This window comes from Vidua macroura, chromosome Z (assembly GCF_024509145.1).
Source record: "Vidua macroura isolate BioBank_ID:100142 chromosome Z, ASM2450914v1, whole genome shotgun sequence".
Classification (NCBI taxonomy): Eukaryota; Metazoa; Chordata; class Aves; order Passeriformes; family Viduidae; genus Vidua; species Vidua macroura.
In genome coordinates, this window is record NC_071611.1 from 37,895,561 (window position 1) to 37,916,699 (window position 21,139).

The following is a 21,139-nucleotide window of genomic DNA, read 5'->3' on the forward strand; positions in this document are numbered from 1 at the left end:
TGTGATAAGGTCACCCAGTAGGGTGAAGGGAAGGTGGTGGATGTTGTTTTCCTGGATCTTGGCAAGATTTTTGATGCTTCCTTCACAGCATCCTTCTGGAGAAGTTGTCAGGCTGTGAGATGAGCAGGTTCATGGTGTAGTGGGTGAAGAACTGGCTGAGGGACTGAGCCCAAAGGGTTGTAGTGAATGGGGCAACATGTGGTTGGTGACTGGTCACACCAGTGGTGCTCCTCAGGGCTCCATTCCAGGGTCAGTTCTGTATCTGGAAGTGAGTGCACCAGTAGCACGTTTGCTGATGATCAGACTGGAAGGTGCTGTGGATTCTTTTGAGGGACAAGAGGCCTTGCAGAGGGATCTAGGTAGATTGGAGCACTGAGCAATCTTAAATGGGGTGAAATTTGTCAAGTCTAAATGGTGGATTCTGCACCTGGGAAGGAGCAACACCAGGCACAGGAATAAAGTGGGAGGGGAGTGGCTCAGGGTGGGTCAACAGTGCTGGGGCAGCCCAGAGGACAAACCCCATCCCAACAAACCCCATCCCAGAGCACCGAGCACGGCACAGCCGGCCCAGAGAGGGGATGGTCCCGCTGGGCTCAGCCTCGGGGCGGCCTCACCTGGGGCCTGCTGGGCCCTGCAGGTGGAGAAGGATGGGAAGGTCCTTGAAGGATGGGAAGGTCCTTGATTTTTGGCCACAAAAATCCCCTACAACGTTACAAGCTGGGGATAGTGTGGCTGGACAGTGTTCAGGCAGAAAGGGACCTGGGGGTGCTGGTTGACAGCCGGTTGGATATGAGCCAGCAGTGTGCCTTGGTGGCCAAGAAGGCCAATGGCATCCTGGCCTGCATTAGGAATTGTGTGACCAGCAGGAGCAGGGAGCTCATTCTTCCCCTTTACTCGGTGCTGATGAGACCGCGTCTTGAGTACTGTGTCCAGTTCTGGCCCCTCAGTTTAGGAAGGACATTGAGATGCTTGAGCGCATCCAGAGGAGGGCAACGAGGCTGGTGAGGGGCTTGGAACACAAGCCCTATGAGGAAGGTTTGAAGGAACTGGGGTTGTTTAGCCTGGAGAAGAGGAGGCTCAGAGGTGACCTTATTGCTCTCTACAACTACCTGAAGGGAGGCTGTAGACAGGTGGGGATCTGTCTCTTCCACCGGGCAGCAACTGACAGAACAAGGGGACACAGTCTCAAGCTACGTCAGGGAAGGTACAGGTTGGATATTAGGAAGAAATTTTTCACCAAAAGAATAATAAAGTACTGGAATTGTCTTCCCAGGGAGGTGGTAGAATCACCATCTCTGGATGTGTTTAAAAAAAGACTGGACATGGCACTTGGTGCAGTCTAGTTGAGGTGTTAGGGCATAGGTTGGACTTGATGATCTTACAGGTCTCTTCCAACCTCATTATTCTGTGATTCTGTACCGATGAGGAAAACAAAGCTGGAACCTTCTGTGAGGAGCAGCTGAAGTATTTGGGCTTGTTCACTTTGGAGAAAAGGAGGCTGAGGTGTGACCTCACTGCTCTCCACAGCTTCATTGAGGAAGGGAAGGGCACAGGGAGGTGCTGAGCTCTTCTCCCTGGCATCCAGGGACAGGATGTATGGGAATGGTTCAGAGCTGAAGCAGGAGAGGTTCAGACTGGATACTAAGAAGCATTTCCTTACCACTAGGGTTGTGGGTGGTCACAGAGAAGAACAGGCATCTTGAAGTGATGGTTGATGCCCCAAGTCTGTCAGTGTTCAAGAGGCATTTGGACAGTGTCCTTAATAAAAGGCTTTAACTTCTAGTCAGCCCTGAAGTGGTCTGGCAGTTGGATTAGATGATTGTTGTACATCCCTTCCAATTGAAACAGTTTGTTCCTTTCTAAATTCCTCAAAATAATTCTCTGTTTGAAAAAAATCAAGGGTAAGTCATTGTATTACATTGCAGTGTAATTTATTTTAGAGTAAAATATTTGTAGTGCTGGGAAACCTACGTATGTTTCTCTTTCTGCCAGATTACAGCGACCACATGTCTACCTGCCAGTTCACCTTTATGGCCAGCTGGTGCATCACAAAACAGGCTGCCATTTACTGGAGTCTCAGGTGGGGATAATAATTTATAACTTGAAATATTTTAAAGATCATTATAAACCTTTTGAAAAAAAAAGTTTTAAAAGAGATGGCATTTAAATAGGTATTGCAGAATAAGTTGATTATGAGTCTTAAGTTGTGAAGACAGTCTTTGCCATCTAATCTCATGTAAAATTCCTTCCTGACACTGAAGTATCACCAAAATACCTTGCAATATTTTTCTTAAAATAACTAGCAAAATCTTAGCATGGAGAGCCAATTCATAAATAGGAAAAATTGTTAGTCTCTGTGGATTGTATAATGACAGTTATACATGTGGTAAAACTATGCCTGTCCTTTTAAGCATACAGAAAATGGGGAGATGAAGGAATAAAATCTTTCTAATATTTTGAAAATCTAAGAAAACAAACCCTAAGCCATAATTGCTTAAATTCACTTTTGATGTGGGTTGGTAAAATGATTTAATGAATTGACAATGCTCTTTTTGAAAAGTTAAGAGAAAGTATATGTATTGCAGTGTGTTAGTTTGACTAATCTATCATCCTTATAATATCTGAAATAACTTCGTGCAATCTCTGATTTCACTACAATTTTCTTTTGCATTATCACTGCTCGTAATTTATGGTTATTATTCCAGAATTACCACTGTTCTTCCTAGAGTGCATCATTTAAATTATTGCTTTAACTTCTACTATAAATGCAAGGGAACCTGTTTGGCTGAAGTTTCCTGTCAATTTTCAACTTAGTTTTTTTCTTCTGCTGTTTTTCTCCTTCAGAGTGTTGTTACAGATCTAAGTTACACTGTTCGTTCTCCAATGCTGGATAAGTGGGAAGGAATTAAGCAGCTGAAAGCAGCCCTTTGGGCCTTGGTTAGTAATATATTTACTGAGTTTTGCAGTTGTTTAGTTCTGTTATAACTGTTGATTCTTAAATAACTAAGCAAAATTCTATAAAAATAAGAAATAAGGGGGTTTTTTTCCAAAAAATGTGTGATTTTTTTTCAAGTTAGCATTTTGTTCCATAACGATACGAAAATAGTTCATTCACTGCAACTGTTTCATTATGATGTTTTTAATAATCACTTTGTCTTTTTTCTTTTATACAAATAAGAATAACACATTGACATATGAATATTAGTCTGGAATTGATAGTTACAAGTTAAAAGTTGCCATGGTCTGAGTTTAATGTATTTACTGTGGTAATCCCTAATGTTTCTGCAAGGACATTGGCAGCCTGTGTTGTTCCATGTGGTCATTATGCCCTGGTACTTGGGACAGGCAAAAACCTAGTGTTAATGTTTATTCAAGCTACACTTCTTAATGTGCTTCTTGTCTTCCCCAAAGTTAATTTTGGAACATTTGTCCAAGGTGACTGTTAGTGGAAGATACTGTAGGTATGTAACAAGATGACTGTGTAAGAGGAATGTAAAATTAATAAACCAAGATCATGCTGCAGGCTACAGTAGAACTTAAAAAGTGAAGAATACATAGTAGTTCTAATTTCAAGCAGCTTTAGGTATTATACAAAGCGTGCTGAGTGCTTTTTTGTATTAGAACAGCTAGGAAATGCCAGAAAGGGTACTCAGATCTTTCAACTGCTTTGAGAATATGTGGCTTTAAACTCTACTACCAACAAACAAAATTGTCAAAGCTTTACATTGATAGTGCTGCAGATCACATTAAGATCAAAACTTACTTGACAAATTTCATTCCAGGGCAATATTGGATCATCGAATTGGGGTCTTAACTTGCTTCAAGAGGAGAATGTAATTCCTGATATAATGGCACTTGCTCAACATTGTGAGGTTCTGTCTGTTAGAGGGTATGTGTATCTGATATATACATAACATTTTCAGATGGTAGTTGTGATCAGTTTTCAGATAGCTGTATGTGATTTACACGAATACAGATTTGTACTTTATTGGAAACCAGCTATTAAAGTCACTGATGTTTGAGTATCAGTCTCGGTTCTATGGAACTGCAGAATTGTGTAGGAAGTCTGAAAGAACATGCAATAAACAAATGAAATCTATGAAAAGAGGTAGATACTACTTTTCTCCTGTCTGTAAAACAAAATACTTGCTGTTTATATCTCTGTGAGAATTTATTATTCCATCTTTTTTATTCAATATATTCTTTATATATTTAAAATCATAAATAGATGGTATATTGTCTACTGTTGCTACTACATAAATGTTCAGCCTTTTTTTCGAAAGGTACTTTTCTACTTTATGTAATCAAGCTCTTGTGATAATTTTATTTTTTAATAGTATCTTGTTTTCAGATGTAATGAGTTACCTAAGCTTACATTTATTTACAAATCAAAATTAACAGTATACTATTTGTCAGTTTTGTGAAGTTTCTCATGAATTGCTTTGAAACTGTTTCCTTTCAAATGTCAAGTAAGTTTAGTTAAATTAGGTGCTATTATTGTTGCTCTTTTTTCCATATATACATTAAATACAGAACCTGTGTCTACGTGCTTGGTCTAATAGCCAAAACTAAACAAGGATGTGACATTTTGAAGCATCACAACTGGGATGCAGTGAGACACAGTCGTAGACAGCCTTGGCCAGTGGTCCCTGATGACATGGAGCAGCTGTGCAATGAACTTTCTTCTATACCAAGCACTCTTAGCTTGAACTCTGAGTCTACCAGTTCTAGGCACAACAGTGAAAGTGAATCTGCTCCATCAAGTAAGTAACCAGAACACCAAAAATAGAAAACAGGAGAAAAATGAAAAAGTAAACAAAAAATACCATCAAAGATCCCAACCCTCCACAAACAGCATTTTGGTGTTCTTATCAACCTTTTGGTAGGATGAGATTCAGACCAGTGGTGTAATGGTGGTCTTGAAATAAAACAGTACAAACAATAGGACTGTTATGTCCATTCAGATAGATGCATACAAGTCAGAGGGAGTAAAACAGTGTCTTAGCTTCACATTTGGTGTAAAAGAAAAATTTTCACATAAGGGTAAGTTACTAATTTTTATGTTGAGTCATGGCAGTTTGCTGTAACATGCTGCAGAAACCACCATGCTTAGGTATAAAGATACAGTTGGTTGTCCTCAAAGGAATAACTATTTATGTTCTCTGGGTGTACACACACGCACAGAATTTTGTTGTGTTTAAATTATTGTGTATTTCAAATACCTAATGCATTTTATTTTTTTGTGGATACTTGGAATTTAAATTAAGAAATATACTATATTTAGGTATCATTAAAGGAGTTCTTAGGTTATAATCCTAGTAGCTGGATGTTTACACTGAAATATGATAGTGTGGCTTCTCTTTTGGAGCAGTGAAATCTTCAGCCCAGTTAGTCATCAAAATAGCTAATTTGCATCAAGTTATGCAGGAAAAAAAAGAGGAATTAAAGTTCCAGTAAATTCTATAGACTCTGATTTGGCTTCTATAGAATGGCTTCCTATTTTGCAACATAGTTTGTAGACTTTGAAGAAATGCCTATTTTTGTAACAAAGTCTTGTATAATTTCAGGTATGTTCATCATGGAGGATGACCGTTTTGGTAGTACTTCCACCAGTACTTTCTTCCTCGATATTACTGAAGATGCAGAACAAATATTTTATGACAGACCTGGACCTTCAAAGGACAAAGACCGTAGTCCTTTTCCTTTTTTTTCTTCTAGTAGACTTGTGAAAAATCGCATTCTAAACTCTCTTACTCTACCTAATAAAAAGCACAGAAGTAGTAGTGATCCAAAAGGAGGAAAGCTGACATCATCTGACAGTAAATCAGGCCTGAGGCGAAACCGTACAGTAACAGAACCTAGTGGTAGCATAGACTTTCCTGCTGGGGAGGAATTGAACCCTGTTTTCAGAGTTCCAAAAATCCAGACTTTACGATTAGAAACTTCTTTTGTTGGAAGTAAGCATGTGGAAGATACTGATTGTACTCAGAGTATCGGAGAAAATGATCTGAAGCTGCCAAAAGGTCTTGGAAATGAAATTCATCGGGAAAACACAAGCAAAGAAAGGCTAATTGGAGATGGTACTACACAAACGCATTTCAAGAGTCGTAGCTTAAGTTTTAATACAGATACCACAACAAGTGGCATAAGTTCAATGAGCTCTAGCCCTTCAAGGGAGACTGTAGGTGTGGACACTACAAATGTAGATACTGACTGTGGAAGTTTGAGTACTGTTGTAAGCACAAAGACAGTTAAACCAAGTCACTGTTCAACACCACAGTCTAACCACCTGCCTCTCTCAAAATCCAACTCTGTATCACTGGTTCCACCAGGGTCTTCTCATACCCTTCCCAGAAGAGCCCAGTCTCTTAAAGCTCCTTCTCTTGCTACGATAAAAAGTCTTGCTGACTATAACTTCAGCTACACAAGTTCTCGAGATGCATTTGGCTATGCTACACTGAAACGTCTGCAGCAGCAGAGGATGCATCCCTCACTGTCTCACTCAGAAGCTCTGGCATCTCCAGCAAAGGATGTGCTGTTTACTGACACTATCACCATGAAGTCTGGCAGCCTGGATTCTCGACTAACCCCAAGCCGGTAAGAAATTATTCTGTGCTCCTGTCTTCAGTGCTGTAGGAACAACTTAAGTGTCTTCCTCATAGTTTTTTTTATCTGCACCTTAAAGGGACAGTTGTCGCAAGGTGATTCATAACTTCACTGAAAGCAGTACTGATATTAAGTGAATAACAGAAGGATAATTCTCCACTTTGTAAGTGCTGTCAGAGAAGCCCAGCTTTCATAGCTGTGCTCAAGCTTTTATAATGTTGTTGGTGACAAAGGAAAAAGTTTCCTTTTATCACGCTTTCTTCCTGTTTTATAATGTAAAAACTGCAGTTGCACTGCTAACATTTTTAAAGTTGGAAACACACGGAACTGTCCATGAAGTCAGAGGTACATGTCAGAAGAGAATTTTCTCGGTGTCACTTGGGGAGGTTTTAGGACAGGGCCTCCTGCCAATATGCTATATTTGTGTTCACTGCAGCACTGAGGCCAGTGATGAGATACTGGTACCACTGATAGGAATGTCAGTTTGGCTTCTTAGCTACAGCAGATCAAAGATTTTACTCATAGCATTTATTTTTAGATGGCAGTGTCACCTCTTTATTTTTGAGCAATATTAGATGTTCTGAAGACCAATTAGATAGTTACATAAGATGTCTAGCTCTTGACATTGACACTGTTCCCAGCTGCAACAGTCACTGCTTAATAACCTTCCCTTAAAAGCTCTTGTACTAAATTTTTCCTTCACATCATCTTTTAGCTAGTGCATTGGATTTTCACATTAATGTTGAGATGGAAAAGGCACTTTTTTGTCTCTGTTATTGCCTTACCATTTCTTGAATGAGAGAAGGGGGAGACGCTACCGGTACATGAGTTGTCTGCTTACTGTGGAAGAAGCAAATGCTCAGTCCTTGAGCTGCCCTTCTCATACCCAGTTGGGTGTATATGTCCTGAATTAAAAGAAACATCCATTTGTGTTGGTATTTTCCCATCATTCTGGAAAGATGCCATGAAAGATGCCTTTTTTCAAGTAAGTTAGAGCTAGACTGAGTATGTTGGTTAGATTAAGGATGATTTAGTAGTTACCCTGCACTGTCCTGGAAATTGAAGTGCCATTCCTAGCTATGTCACTGGCATCCTGTGCTAGTGCAGGGACAAATGGGTGTCATTTCAGTAGTAGTACAGGTTCTGTAATGGCTGTAAGTAATGCTTTACCATTCCTTGCAGTCATGACCTTGATGTGCAGAGCAGCCTTGCTGCAGTGGACTTTGATCCTGCACGCAGTGTCATACTGACTGTTCCTGGTGCTTAGCTGTTCATGTTCTCTTGTGTCAGTGAATAGAGTCAAGGATTTCAGCTGACCTGCTTAACACTGAACTAAAATGTCTGGAGTGCTTGTATCTCTGAGAAGGTTAAATAATTGCAGACATGCATACTCAAAGAGAGATTCATGTTGTGTTAGTTGCTAATATAATTGATTGGAAAGACTGTAGTGAATCTAGTATATATGTTTTTCTTGCTGGTGATGCTGTGTCCCCGCTGAAAAATTAAGGTCCTTGTAATTTCAGATTGTGTTTACTAATGAATTCAGAGTATGTTTACTGGCCTAGATAGAGCTGTCGTTAGCTGTTTTTTAAAAATAAACTAGAAAGAAAAAATCTGTTCTTTTTAACTGCCATCAATTTTTCTGTCAGTCTTCTGAAAAGTTTTATTTACGGTTTATTGACAGATTCTTGTATTAGTAGCAGCTAACAGTCATAGATTTACTTTTGCAATGTTTTTAGTTGTTCTTTTTATTCAGAAATTTAAAAAACCTTTTTCTTTGCATAAATTTTGTGAGGATAAATTTCCCACCTTTGTCTTTAAAGACCAACCAAAAATACTAACACACGTATTTTGGATCCTGATGTTGGCTGTCACACTATCACCTGCAGACATTCTTTCATGAAAACTTGGTGCTGTTTATCGCTACTAATGCTGTATCTGTTCGTTTTTCTAAGAAAAAGCAGGGACAAATGTTTGGGATTGATACTTCTATTTTTAATTTATGTTGAGAGTAATTGTAGAATGTTTTGTTATTAAGTATTTAATGGAGTTGGTAACTTCTTGAGTTTTATGATTAAACAATTTATTTAGATTGGGAAAGACTTTTAAGATGGAGTCCAGCTATTAACACAACATGCCCAAGTGCTCCACTAAGCCATGTCCTTAAGTGCCACATCTGCACATCTTTTAAATGTCTTAGGGATGGTGACTCAACTACTTCCCTGGGCAGACTGTTCCAGTGCTTGACAACCCTTTCAGTGAAGAAGTTTTTCTTAATATCCAATCTAAACCTGCTCTGGCACAACTTGAGGTCTTTCCCTCTTTTTTTGAAGTATGGCTTGACTTCTTTTGTGAGTCCACTGATTCTGTCACTAGCATCAGTCAGAATTACCAACAAGAAAACTATTGATATCCTCTCAGTTGTATTTTGTGCATTTCCATTGCATAATAATTTTTTTAACCTTCCATGGTCAAACTTTGATAATTTAATCTCAATATAACTCCCATCTGTAGGGATAAGAGGACACTTTATTGCCCAAATAAGAAATTGATAGAAAACTTATTCCAAGGCAAAAAGTCAAAAAAAATCAAATGTTCACTTTGCCCTCCAGTGTTTATTTGCAATAAAAATTCACTGTTCCTGCAGTGTGTCTTTTTATTAGGAAGCTTTTATCCAGTGCATATAGGCCATCTACATAGATTGATTATCAGAAAACATTTTTAGGTTTTTCTGTTTGATGAGAAGGAAAATGACAGAGCAGCAAATGTGAAATTTCCAATATCCGGGCTCTGGCCAGCACTGAGGTCTTGTTCTCTAACTTCTTCTCTCCTGTATAATTTTCCCATCCTGTTTCTTTCTTTCTTCTTCAACCTGTTTGTCACAGTCAGCTCCACTCACTGTGCAGGTTTAAGTTTGTTCTTTGTGCATTCATGTTGAGCAAATACTTCCTCCGTGCTTGGGTGACCCTTCTGGGCGGCTCCTTTGGAGTATGGGAGAAAAAATGTTCCTTGCATGTATCACTGGTAGGCTCAAGGTGTGCCTTTGCAGGGATGTGCCTGCTCAGCTCAGAGTTTGTGAATATCGAGGAAATAGATGTTCAGTGCATAGGTACATTTCAAAATTAGGTAGTTAGGAGTTTAGAAACCCAAATCTTTACTGGCTGTATCTGGTTTGTAAGTATTCAAAGCTAGAATGTTGAAGAAAATGATGGTTTTGCAGGATGGGCAGGAGTTCCTGTACCAAGAATTATAAAGGATTTGCCAGGAACTGCCAAACCATGCAAGACAATATGAAGCAGAAAAAGCAATGAGCCTATAGCTGTAATTTGTCTTAACAAGCTCTGAGATCTGCAGTGGGAGGATGACGATGGTCTTTGTGTCAGCAGCCTTTTTTACTTTTAATGTGCCAGAATGAGAGAGTAACTGCAATTGTGATTATTTGTTTCAATGTTACAGGTTCATGAAAGCTTTAAGTTATGCTTCATTAGATAAAGAGGATTTATTAAGTCCTATTAACCAAAACACACTTCAGCGTTCCTCCTCTGTTCGCTCCATGGTTTCTAACGCTACTTATGGTAGCTCTGATGATTACATTGGCCTTGCTCTCCCAGTGGATATCAACGAAATATTTCAGGTATGTATGTGTTAACTGATTTGGTTCATTTGCATTTTCATACTGAAAGGCTGTTGCCTTTTCATCAGACTAGATTAAATCTAGAGAAATGAGGAGAAATGGATGTGGTACTTCAAAGAAATACATTTTGGAGAGCTAGTGTTTCTTTTCTAACTGTTCTTCTCACTTCTTTACACAAGATCACTAGGCTGGTTTGTGTTAAAGGCAAATAATGGCAAAGACTGTTAGAGGAGTGTTAAACAGTGGTGACAAATTTGCTGTCATAAGATTTTTAGTTGACATCTGGCTTTTATACTAAAATTAGCATATTCTGTGCACATTTGTTAATTTCTGCTTTAGCCAACCAATAATTGCTGTGTTCATCAGCCACCTATAAATTACGTGCATAATCACACAGTTAACTCCCTGCTACCATGGTCTGTATTAAATAATAGATTATTTATATATATATATATCATTATAGTATTAAATTATATCTATTATTATATTAACTTTGAAAATACATATATTTAAGTTAGAACAGATTATTTTCAGTGTCTCAGAAAATCCCTTCCTCTTTCTACTTGGTAGAAACAAATTCCTGTTTAACAAACTGATGCTCCATAGGGTTTAATATTCTGTTACTTACTATCAAAACCAGGATGTGGTCTATGTCAAAGGTAAAAGTGGTCTTCCTTGTCTTTATTTTACTTAATCTTTGCCTTTTAAATATAAATAAACTTCTTACTAATCTCAAAAAATTGCTAAACATAGAGCAAAATCATGTTAAATCATGTATCTGCTTCTGTTTTTCCTTTGTGAAATTACTACTTTTTCTTTCTCCTTCACAGTCTTTGTGGCATATTTGTTACCTCATTTCGCCTCTCTCAGCTCTCTTTGTAGTTGAGGCATGCCTCAGCTCTACATCCTACAGGCAGCATTTTAGATGTCCTGGTTGCTTTTGTACTTCATTCTGAAGATCTCCAGTGGTGTAGCATGATCATGGACAGATTATGAATGGCCACTGTGGGTCACTGGTTTCCTTACAGCCTGTCACCATCATTTTAACATTTGCTAACTCTTCATGAGCTTTTATTAATAAATGTTCATTCACAGATGTATATTTTTCTCATTTGGCTTTTCTTTAGTACTCAGCAGCTCATTGTTAATTTCTTCCTCTAATGATGCATTTTTCCTGAAGTAAAAGATAAGGCATAAAAAGTACCTCATAAAATGTACTTTTTTTTCTTGTGTTTGATTATCACCTCTGTTAATTTTAATTTTCACTTTGGTATTCCAGGTAAAGGAAACCCCATATTTCCAGAAGAAAACTACACCTCCATTTGATGAGCATGGATCTAGGGTCTTTACATCTGATGCAGGAGGTACTGGTTTTATTCCTCTCCTGTAGCTTTCTGTTGTTTATTGGTATATTGGGTGGGTTGTTGATGTATTTGTTAATTTTTATTTACAGAAAACATCATTTTAGCTATTAGGCTTTGTGAGAACTGTGTTCTGGAATCAGGATAATAGGCCATTAATTCCCTGTTTTATTTAGTCTGAGCTAATGTGTTGCTTCAAAGTTTGGTCCTGCTCTAAAAAAATGAAGGAGGAAAGCCTGCATATCTCTGGTAACATGAACTAATGCTGCTCAAAGTCTGGTAGTGATGCTGTATTACAGGAAGTAACAACATTTAAGCTTAGAAAAATATGAATCCCACATATTTAAGTATTTCCTTTGAATACAAGATCATTTATAAGAACTTACTATGGTATTAGATGTGTATTTCAGAAAGTAAATTGTCTTTATCTGATGGGTCCATGACAATTGGATCAGTGAAGATTATGGGACGAGAGAATTGCAGGTGTTCTAATGCCTGGCTTACTCTGGAATGTACCTCTAGAGAAGTCAGAAATCTGTAGGGTCTTAGTATGGCTTTTTTCAACTGGAAAAAAAGAAGGCTCGACACTGTTTTTTTTATAGTTTATTAGGTTAGCTGTTGTCCTATGTTTTTTTGGGGTTTTTTTCCCCTTTAATATTATGCACAAAGTTGATTTTGCTGGAAGTGTGTCTCTGTAGTTTGCTAAGTTTCAGTGTAAAGTAACTCTCGTTCAAAATTGTATTTGTTTGTTTTTTCCACCCAGGGAAGAGCATGTCACTAAAGTGTCTTCTGCTTGTTTCTGCATTGCTGAGTCTAGTTTCTTCCTGTCACGGTCACTAAGTTACAGTTTTTTAAATTGTGTTTATTTTTGCATTGGTGCATGTGTAATTTCAACATCTGGTATATTGTTGTATTAATCTTATTTGACACAATGAAATTTGGTAATGTCTTGGTACTATGTGGGTATTAGTGATGTTGCTACCATGTCAGGATTTACCACTTACCTTCTTACAGTGTGTGTACTTAGAGGTTGAATTCTGTCCTTTGCAATGTTTTGTTATGTATAATAAGTTAGAACTAAAACTTTGTCTCTTTCTCAAATGCTAACAATCCTGGGAGCTTAAACACTCAAAAAAAAGCCCTCTATAGGTCTTCACATGCACTCCATCCCCAGCCTTAAAAGGCTTGAAAGTGGAAATTAATTGAAAGAGTTAGTGTTGGTTGCTTGGTTTTGTGGAGTCTTTTTTGATAACTGAATCTTATTTGCAGGTCTTCCATCAGGTGCAAGTGATGTTGTCAAAAGCCCTTTTCAGATGCTCCGCCAGCAGATCAGTCTCACAGAAATAATGAATACCAGTCGTTCAGATGCCTGTCAGTTCTTAGAAGGTACAGAGGACACAGGGCTCCAGGAGCACACAGATGAGAACTGTCTTTACTGTGTCTGCGTTCAGATTCTGGGTTATCAGCCTAACACCAAAGTGAGCTCTTCCTATAATCGTACAGGTTAGTGTTCCTTATGGAGAAGTGTGAGAAAACTGAGTGAACACAGTGGCTTTTGTTCAGCTTTAAATAATCTGGAAGGTTTTTTTTTTAACTGACTTTTGTTTTATTGACCTTAAAATTATTTCTCTAATAAGCTCATTGTGCAGCCAGTGGTATTGCTATGGTCATTTCTAGCTTTCCACTCTTTAGTATTAGTAGGAGTAGGTGTCTGCATGTTTCTTTAGTATCTCTAATAGCATCAAAATAAAAGTTTTGAAACCTTATTTAGTACTTAAAATGTGTGTTCTGAAAACTGACACTTGCTGTTCAACTAATGAAAAGTCTGACAGCAAATCAAGTCTGTGCCATAAAATACAACGAAGGAAATCTGTGGAGTCTGTTGAAGCTGAGCTGTAATTTCTGGGATTTAGTCATCTTTTCTCATACTTTGAGATTCAGAAGAGATTTGGAGTTATTTTTTCTAACCTTCTCTGCAGAGTTTGCAGTTACATGCCTTTTGTCAATTCCTGTGATGGAAAAATAATCCAGTAGTATTATTATTAAGTAGTAATGCTTAGTAGGAGCACTCACTGTTTTACAATACTGTTAGACATTTATTAATAGCAATGTTGGCAAAGGGGTGATGCACAAATGTGAGGAATGGCTCAGAGAGCTGAGCTGGAGGTTGAGTTCAGTAGTGAGAAGGGGTGGCAAATAAAATCCCAGCTATCCCATAACCCAACAGGTGCAGCAGAGCCTGGCTCTTGCCAGAGCCCTTCCTGCAAACACCTGTGACAGCTGTGTGAATAAAAATAAGTCTGCACATGCAAGAGCATCTCTATTGTGTTACATAAAACAGGATAAGTGTATCAGTAACAGTACTATGTGTGATGGCTTCTTAGCTTCCATCAGTGTCTGGAAAAGACTCCAGTCATGTATTTTAAGTTTGTTTTTTTTTTTTAATCAATTTTGGAAGAATTTGAGTGTAACTTGTCCCAAATCCAACATCTAGTTCTGAGCAGATTTTTATGTATAGTACTTAGTGCATCTTGCATGTTTGCAATTGTTGAAAAATAATGAAAACATGTGAATTGAAGAAAAGTGTGAATAACAAAGGTACATCTTGTTTATGTCAGGTTTTTCAGACATTCCATATACTGACTGGTGTGGGCAGACCATTCACAATCACTTAGATGTGCATTCCTCCAAATTTTCTGGAATTTCAGGCTGTAGTGATGCAGTATCCCATGGTTCAGCCAGCAGCACGAAGAGTACAGAGCTTGTATTAGGTAAGTCTGAAAGCCTTATGATTATTAGAGACTATAATTAATAAAGACTATTTTAGGCATTGTGAAAAAAATAATATTTCACTTATGTACACTGCAATAAATTAATGCTCTTTATTAGACTATTATTAATGCTCTATTATTAGACTAATACCAAACAAATCTGAATAAAATTATCATCCATCTCCAGCTGGGAGAATATAGGTCTAAACTCTTCTCCCTCTGCCATACAGCATTTCTGCAGATTATTCAGTGCCTAACTTTACAAGGAAATTTATTTTCTTTTTTTCCTACAGATGTTAATTAAAAAGAAAAAGTCTTAAGAATTACTGAATTACTGTAAAGAGAGACTTTATTATATACTTGTGTATTATATTTTGAATTATGAAGTTTTCTTACAAAGTAGCTGGTTTTTTAATTCTCCCCGATCTGATAGAAGCTTATCCAGTTTGCAACATGATTTAGTGGTAACAATACCACTGTAACTTTATCTTGCAGGTTTTTCTTCTAAATGGTAGAAATATTTTTGAAAAGGTGAACTGTTTAAATTCCTGAAAATAGTGTTGTTCTAAGTTCTAATTTCAATAGAAATATTTTTGATAGCTCAGAATACATGTATAAATATGTGTGTTCATGTATGTATGGAATACATAAACAGACTTATTGTACAAGATTAGCTCAGTCAAAGACAATTCTGTTTAAATCCACGTTGTTTTATTTGTTTTCCAGGAGTAAAGTCAATCCCAGATGACACACCAGTGTGCAGGATACTTCTGCGGAAAGAGGTCTTACGTTTAGTTATCAATTTGAGCAGTTCAGTAGGAACTAAGGGCCATGAAACTGGACTTCTGACGTAAGTTCAATGCATTACAGATGCTTTAGCTACACTTAGTCATAAGTATTCTCTTAATGTCTCAGGGATTGTGAATAATCTCACTTCTCAAAAGTTGTCAGGCAGGTATGATTTGAATGTACTGTAGAAGCTAAACAAATAATCTTAACTGTTGCTCTGTGTTTAGTATTTTACTCTTAAAGTTTGGACCTTTTAAAACCAGTAATTCAACTGCAGTGATTACATACCTGGTGTAGCATGTAGGTAAAAGAAACAGATGCTTTTTTATTTTTGCTGAATAATAGATAAGTACAATAACAAACCAAAAGTGATTTCTTGAGAAACTCAGTTCTACTTTAAGCAAGAGTACAACTCCTGAAAATAATTTATTTTTAGAAAATATTCAAATATAGGAAGATAAATCCACAGACTGAATATTAAAACCTCTAGGTTTCTGGGCTAGTGACACTGGAAACCAACAACTGCTAAAAGAAAATACAAAAGTGTGTGGTTTAGTTTCAAAAAAGCTTACACGTTTAAAAGATTAGTTTAATCTTTTTCCATATTTTTATGACTGCTCTACATGTGGATGCCAATTATTTGGTACACTCTTCTCTTTCCAAGTCTATTATTTTAAGCCTAGGCAATCACAGTAATTCTGTACATCTTACAAGCTGTATATTCTGTTTCATGTCATTAGTTTAGATTTCTTCCAGTTTTGTACAAAGTAATCCTGTCTGTTGTGATTTTCTTACTGTGTCAGTTCTAGGATTAATAATGCCAATTATTACTGAAAAATTAATTATATCATCTTAATGAAAAGTTCAGGGGTTTTTTAATACAATGGAAATCTGTTCAAGACTTACAAATTGTTGTTTATTCTCTTGTTCAGAATTAAAGAGAAGTATCCCCAGGCATTTGATGACATATGCCTTTACTCTGAGGTGTCCTACTTGCTCGCACACTGTACATTTCGACTTCCATCCCGGAGGTTCATTCAGGAGCTATTTCAAGATGTTCAGTTCTTGCAAGTAAGTGGAGGGTGCACATGCACTGAATGTACCAAAATAGCTGGCTGGGTGCAGATTCCACATCCTGAGTAAAAGATGCTTTCACATCCTAAAGGAAACCATTTTGTGATGTCTCCTGAGTAAAATCTCTAGCAATATTAATACTCCATCCTTCCCTTTTAGATGCATGAGGAGGCAGAGGCTATTTTGGCAACCCCAACGCAACAACCTGTAATTGATGCATCGGCCGAGTCCTGACCTCTGCTCAGGCAGTGCTCTGCATTTGGACTTTGAAATGTTCAGACAACATCCCACTGACTGGATAAAAAGTTTGGAACATCATCTTTGAAACCTTCCAGAAGCTTCTGGTACCTGAAGACTGAACTGAAAACATTTTCTTCCTCAACCAATTACTGGCACAGTCATTTGAGCCCTTTGGGGATGTATTAGACATTACCTTAGTTTTAATAATAGTAATTACCAGTATATGCAAGAGCCAAGCACTGAACACCTCCACAAGTTTTCATTTAATTTTCTACCATAAACTACGATGAAATAGGACAACTTGCAGAGACATTTTTAATTGACTTCCGATTCTGTTCCAGAGAAGCAGAACGATGCCTTGCTTTTTAAACCCTGGATACCAGGAATCAGAGAGATGGGGGTGCATTCCACTGCCAGCAATGGGGAGCCATGCTGTAGTTGTGGGCACCAGGGGATTAATGTTAGCCCTTCTCTGTTGATTTTTTGTACTGTTTATAACACTACTTTGGGGATTTGTAACTTCAGACAGAAAGAAATGCCTCTGAATCTGAGGTTTCATTAAGTTATTTTAATATTGCTATAGTTCTAAGACATTTTATTAGCAGTCTCTTCGATTTCATTGCATTTACATACATGTATCTTGTCTGAACCAGTTAAGGATTTTCACTACAATTTGATTTTCAAAACGAGCCATTTAAAATTTAAAATGCTGAAATCAGATTGTTTTCCCTGAATACTGTGCATGTGTTTGCAGTTTCTACACTCATGCTCATATAGTACAAATGTGGGTCTTACTCAACTACAATCCTTTAAAATGCATGATTTGTATCAGATAAGCAAATATTGTATAAACTGAACTTGAAGACATTTAATCATTGCAGGTTTTGTGAGGAGACTTAAGTATGAGTGTTTTCCAAGTTCCATGGAAACAGCTTTTTATAAAAACAAAGGTTTATTTGAATTTTCAATGGATTAGTGATCAGGCATCAGATAGTACTAATAATTGTAGTGAAAAGCCTTAAGTAACAAATTTTGGAGCAGCTGTACTTAAAATTTTGTACTGGTATTTAAGACGTGTTGCAAAAGTTAAATGATACAGTGACTGGTAATAATTGAAGTAGTTGCCTCTATCATGTTACTAGTGCCGTTTCTAAACTAGTAAGTGCAAGCTAAAAAAAAAAGTAGGAATCCCTGTCACTTTTATCATGGATCTAAAGATTCAGAAGCCTTTATATAAAGGTAGTATAAATATATGCAAATGTGTATATACAGTAGCATGGCCACCTTTGTTAGAATGCCTGTAATAGAGGGGATTACCGTTTGATTTTGATATAGGTGAATAATTCAGCTGGACTGTACTAAGTAGAACGTATTTTTATCCATTCACTCCTACCATTTTTTATAATTGTCAGATTAATACTTAAGTGAAATTTATCCTGATGCTCATATCTCTGTTCTTACTAGCTATGCTACTGGAGATTTCAATAAGTAGTCCTGTGAACAGTAACACGATTCCTAGTGAAATGTAGAATTTACTTGTTCTTATTGGAAATTTCATGATGTCACATAAACACTGCTTTGCAGCTATCACTTCACTGAATTCTCATGTGCACTGCATACCATCAGGTTCTGGTAAAGCAGAGTGTAAGTTGCTGCTCATAGTCAAATTTAGTTCCTAAGATTATCTTCTCATGAGTTCCCACTAAAGGAGCAAAAAGAAACTGATTGAATTCTTCTATGGTCATTGACATAAATAATACATCTGTGTGGCAAGACATGTTTGAAATGTTTAGAAAACATACAACACCAGTAACTATTGGACTTCTGGTTATGAGAAATAAATGCTTCTGTAAAACCAAAATGTCAATCACAGTAGACCAAATAGTGGTATAAACTCCAAAGGAAAATAATGTAGTTTTCCCACAAATGGGGATAGCATATGTTATACAGTAGTTTCAAACACTACCTCAGTTAGGCTAGAGTAGAAGAGATTTGTTTTAATAACTAAATGGGGTTACATCGAACAACTCCATGTTATTTTTCTGCAGTTAAGGTAAAATAAACAACTTTTATCACCTGTATTTAAAAAACCCACCTCTCTTCATTTCTTAAGTTAACCCATAGCACTTAATGTAGAAAGCATCATAGGAAGGCCTCTGATTATAGAAAGGTAAGCAAATATACTTTTGAAAGAATCTCCATTCTGAAATGCTCATGTGTTCTGAGTAACGCGCTTGTGTGGGGATCCATGACAGCAGAAACTTGACATAAAAAATTATGGCTGCAAACTCAGTTATAAAGCATGATTGTTTTTCTGAAAGTGTATGAGTGTCAGTAGATTTCAACAAGTATGCATCAAGAATGTTAAGTCTGTATTGTATATAACATACATTTCTAGAAAATTAATTTACACACTGACATTAAGCTCACATTGATGTTTCACCTTAATTGGCAGATGAAGGGGATACTGTTATTGAAGGAAATTTATATTGGCTTAGTTATAAACTGTGAATTTCTAATTTTATAGTTCTCTTTTTTTTAATGTCCCTTTCAAAGTCCTTATTTTGGGGTTTTATTTGTATTGTGAGAAACTTAAAAAGAAAGCTGTAGTAAATAATTATTGTACTTATATTAGCCCTAATAAAATCTCTTCCACTTCTCCTAGGGAAGCTGACAGACCACCCACTTTTTATATTTCCAGTCTGAGTGATTGGTGATACTGCTCAATAAAACGGTAACGTGTGTAGCATTCACACGTTATGGCAAAGAGAAGTCCTCAGGAACTCAGCTTGCTCACACATAGTTCAGAGGTAGGAGCCGCTCCAGCAAGGAAAGACCGCTTGTGGAACTAGTCACAATTATCATCAGCTGCTTGATTCTCTTGGTCTGCTCTGACAGGCAGGGGAAAGAGGAGCCCTTTCCAAAGAGCAGAGAGCTGACTGACAGGCATCCAGGCACCTCCACAAGAGCCCAGTCCTCTCCACCGAGGGAAGGAGGATGAGGCTAGGGGCTGAGTGGCTCCTTTTGGAGAAGGAGAACTCTTCACCTCTCTGAAATTCAGAACTGCAGAATGCTCCCAGCTGTTGTGGACATCACTTGGAGCTGGAGATGATCAGGCTTTGATGTTCCCAACTTGTTTGTGGGGCCCCTGGCATATTGTGCTTTAAACACAATAATGAGTTGCTTTTCCTCATCTGACAGCTCTTGCTTGACTGATGTCTGACAAACGTACCCTAAACACGCTCTCTTTGCTGAGTGGTGGTAGCTTTTCCCTCGTGGAGTCCTAAACAATTCACTAGTTTCAGGCACAGTGCCTCAGCACACTGAAGTAAGCTGCCCTTTTAAACAGTTATAAGGCACTTGTGAGAATCCTGCTTGTCTTTCTGATTTCACTTTGAAAAATACATAGTGGTCTGGAAAGAGACTTGTGGTTTGCAGCGAGACTGAAAACAAAAAGCGCCTCTCCTAGGTGTCTGAAGAGTAGGGTAGCTGATCAAGAAATACACTGTAACCAAAACCCAGTGAGGGATGGAAGAGTTGCTGCTTTGTAGTCTGTGCCTTGGACTTGGTGTATGGCAGTTTGGGCTGCAGGAAACTGACAAAGCTTGTAAGCAAACATGAGCTCAGGTGCAGCAGTCATGGCGGTGGAATTGTCACCAAGCTCAGGTCCTGCTCACCTCCCCACAGTCCTCCTCTGAGCTGCACTGGAGCCACTTGAAAGCAGGTCCAGCAACTTTTTTATAAAGTCACATGTCTATTACTGTGTCCTTATGAAAGGTATACGATGTGAGAGCAAAATCTTACAACTGAAAAAGACTTTTGAGGACATGCTAGAAACCATATTTTTATTTTTCTGGAGGTCTCCAATCTCCTTGGTTTTTGTTTAACTCACAACAGTTCCCTGGGTAGTTTTGTTTTAAACAGATTTATAGTCATTAACAATGTGCATTTTCTTTGGGTTATTTTTGTAGCGTAGATGGACAGCAATGCAGAAATTGCACATTTTGCTTGAGTTGCTTTTTAAAATACACTATTTTATTTGCAAAATGTAATTTATGCCAAAAAAATGTAATGTAATTTTGCCACTGAATAGGGTGTTTCAGCACAAGATGCTATGTCTAAAGGGGAAAAAGGCTTTACACTTTGTAAATCTAATAGCAAAATTGTTCCAATACTGGGCTGTCAGCATCCCTAAAACCAGTACAAGAGATTATCTAAATTAATCATTCTGATCTGAGGGATAAGAAAAATCTCAATACGTATTCTCCCTGTCCCATGTGGTCATTTTTTTTGTTTAGTAATACGCTGCTACGTATTTGGAGGTTCTAGTGTTTGTAGGTCACTGAACAGACATTGAAATCTGATTTATATTGTATACCTGTAACATAGAAAGAAAAAGTATTTATATATTTTACGTAAGAATATTGCATTGAGCTGTGTATAATTTAAACAGAGGCTTGTCCCAAAATTGCCCACCTTGATTTTTTTTTGTGTTTTCCTTTTTTCTTTTTTTTGTATACTGTGTACAGTTCATGTCAATGAGCATTAAAGGCCTCCTGAAGCATAGTCTTATCAAAGGGATGCATTGTTAATAAAATGTACTTAAACTTCCTATAGTTGTTTTGGTCTCCTATGTACCTCTCAGCATTAGAAAGGGATTGGAA

The 21,139-nt window shown here is 37.5% G+C and overlaps 1 protein-coding gene across 3 annotated transcripts in view; it reads left to right on the plus strand.

The window, feature by feature from the left end:
* The window catches only part of RICTOR (RPTOR independent companion of MTOR complex 2), a 75,578-nt gene extending 54,491 nt beyond the window's left edge, over positions 1 to 21,087 (plus strand). For all 3 annotated transcript variants that reach the window (XM_054004284.1, XM_054004286.1, XM_054004285.1), the window contains 12 exons: positions 1,993 to 2,080; positions 2,845 to 2,937; positions 3,783 to 3,889; positions 4,534 to 4,763; positions 5,568 to 6,597; positions 10,063 to 10,240; positions 11,520 to 11,604; positions 12,871 to 13,104; positions 14,220 to 14,372; positions 15,099 to 15,222; positions 16,094 to 16,232; positions 16,395 to 21,087. In XM_054004284.1, the coding sequence (XP_053860259.1) occupies positions 1,993 to 2,080; positions 2,845 to 2,937; positions 3,783 to 3,889; positions 4,534 to 4,763; positions 5,568 to 6,597; positions 10,063 to 10,240; positions 11,520 to 11,604; positions 12,871 to 13,104; positions 14,220 to 14,372; positions 15,099 to 15,222; positions 16,094 to 16,232; positions 16,395 to 16,469 (2,536 nt within the window). In that variant the 3' untranslated portion in view covers positions 16,470 to 21,087. The remainder of the gene's footprint in view (positions 1 to 1,992; positions 2,081 to 2,844; positions 2,938 to 3,782; positions 3,890 to 4,533; positions 4,764 to 5,567; positions 6,598 to 10,062; positions 10,241 to 11,519; positions 11,605 to 12,870; positions 13,105 to 14,219; positions 14,373 to 15,098; positions 15,223 to 16,093; positions 16,233 to 16,394) is intronic.
* The last annotated feature ends 52 nt before the right edge of the window (positions 21,088 to 21,139 follow it).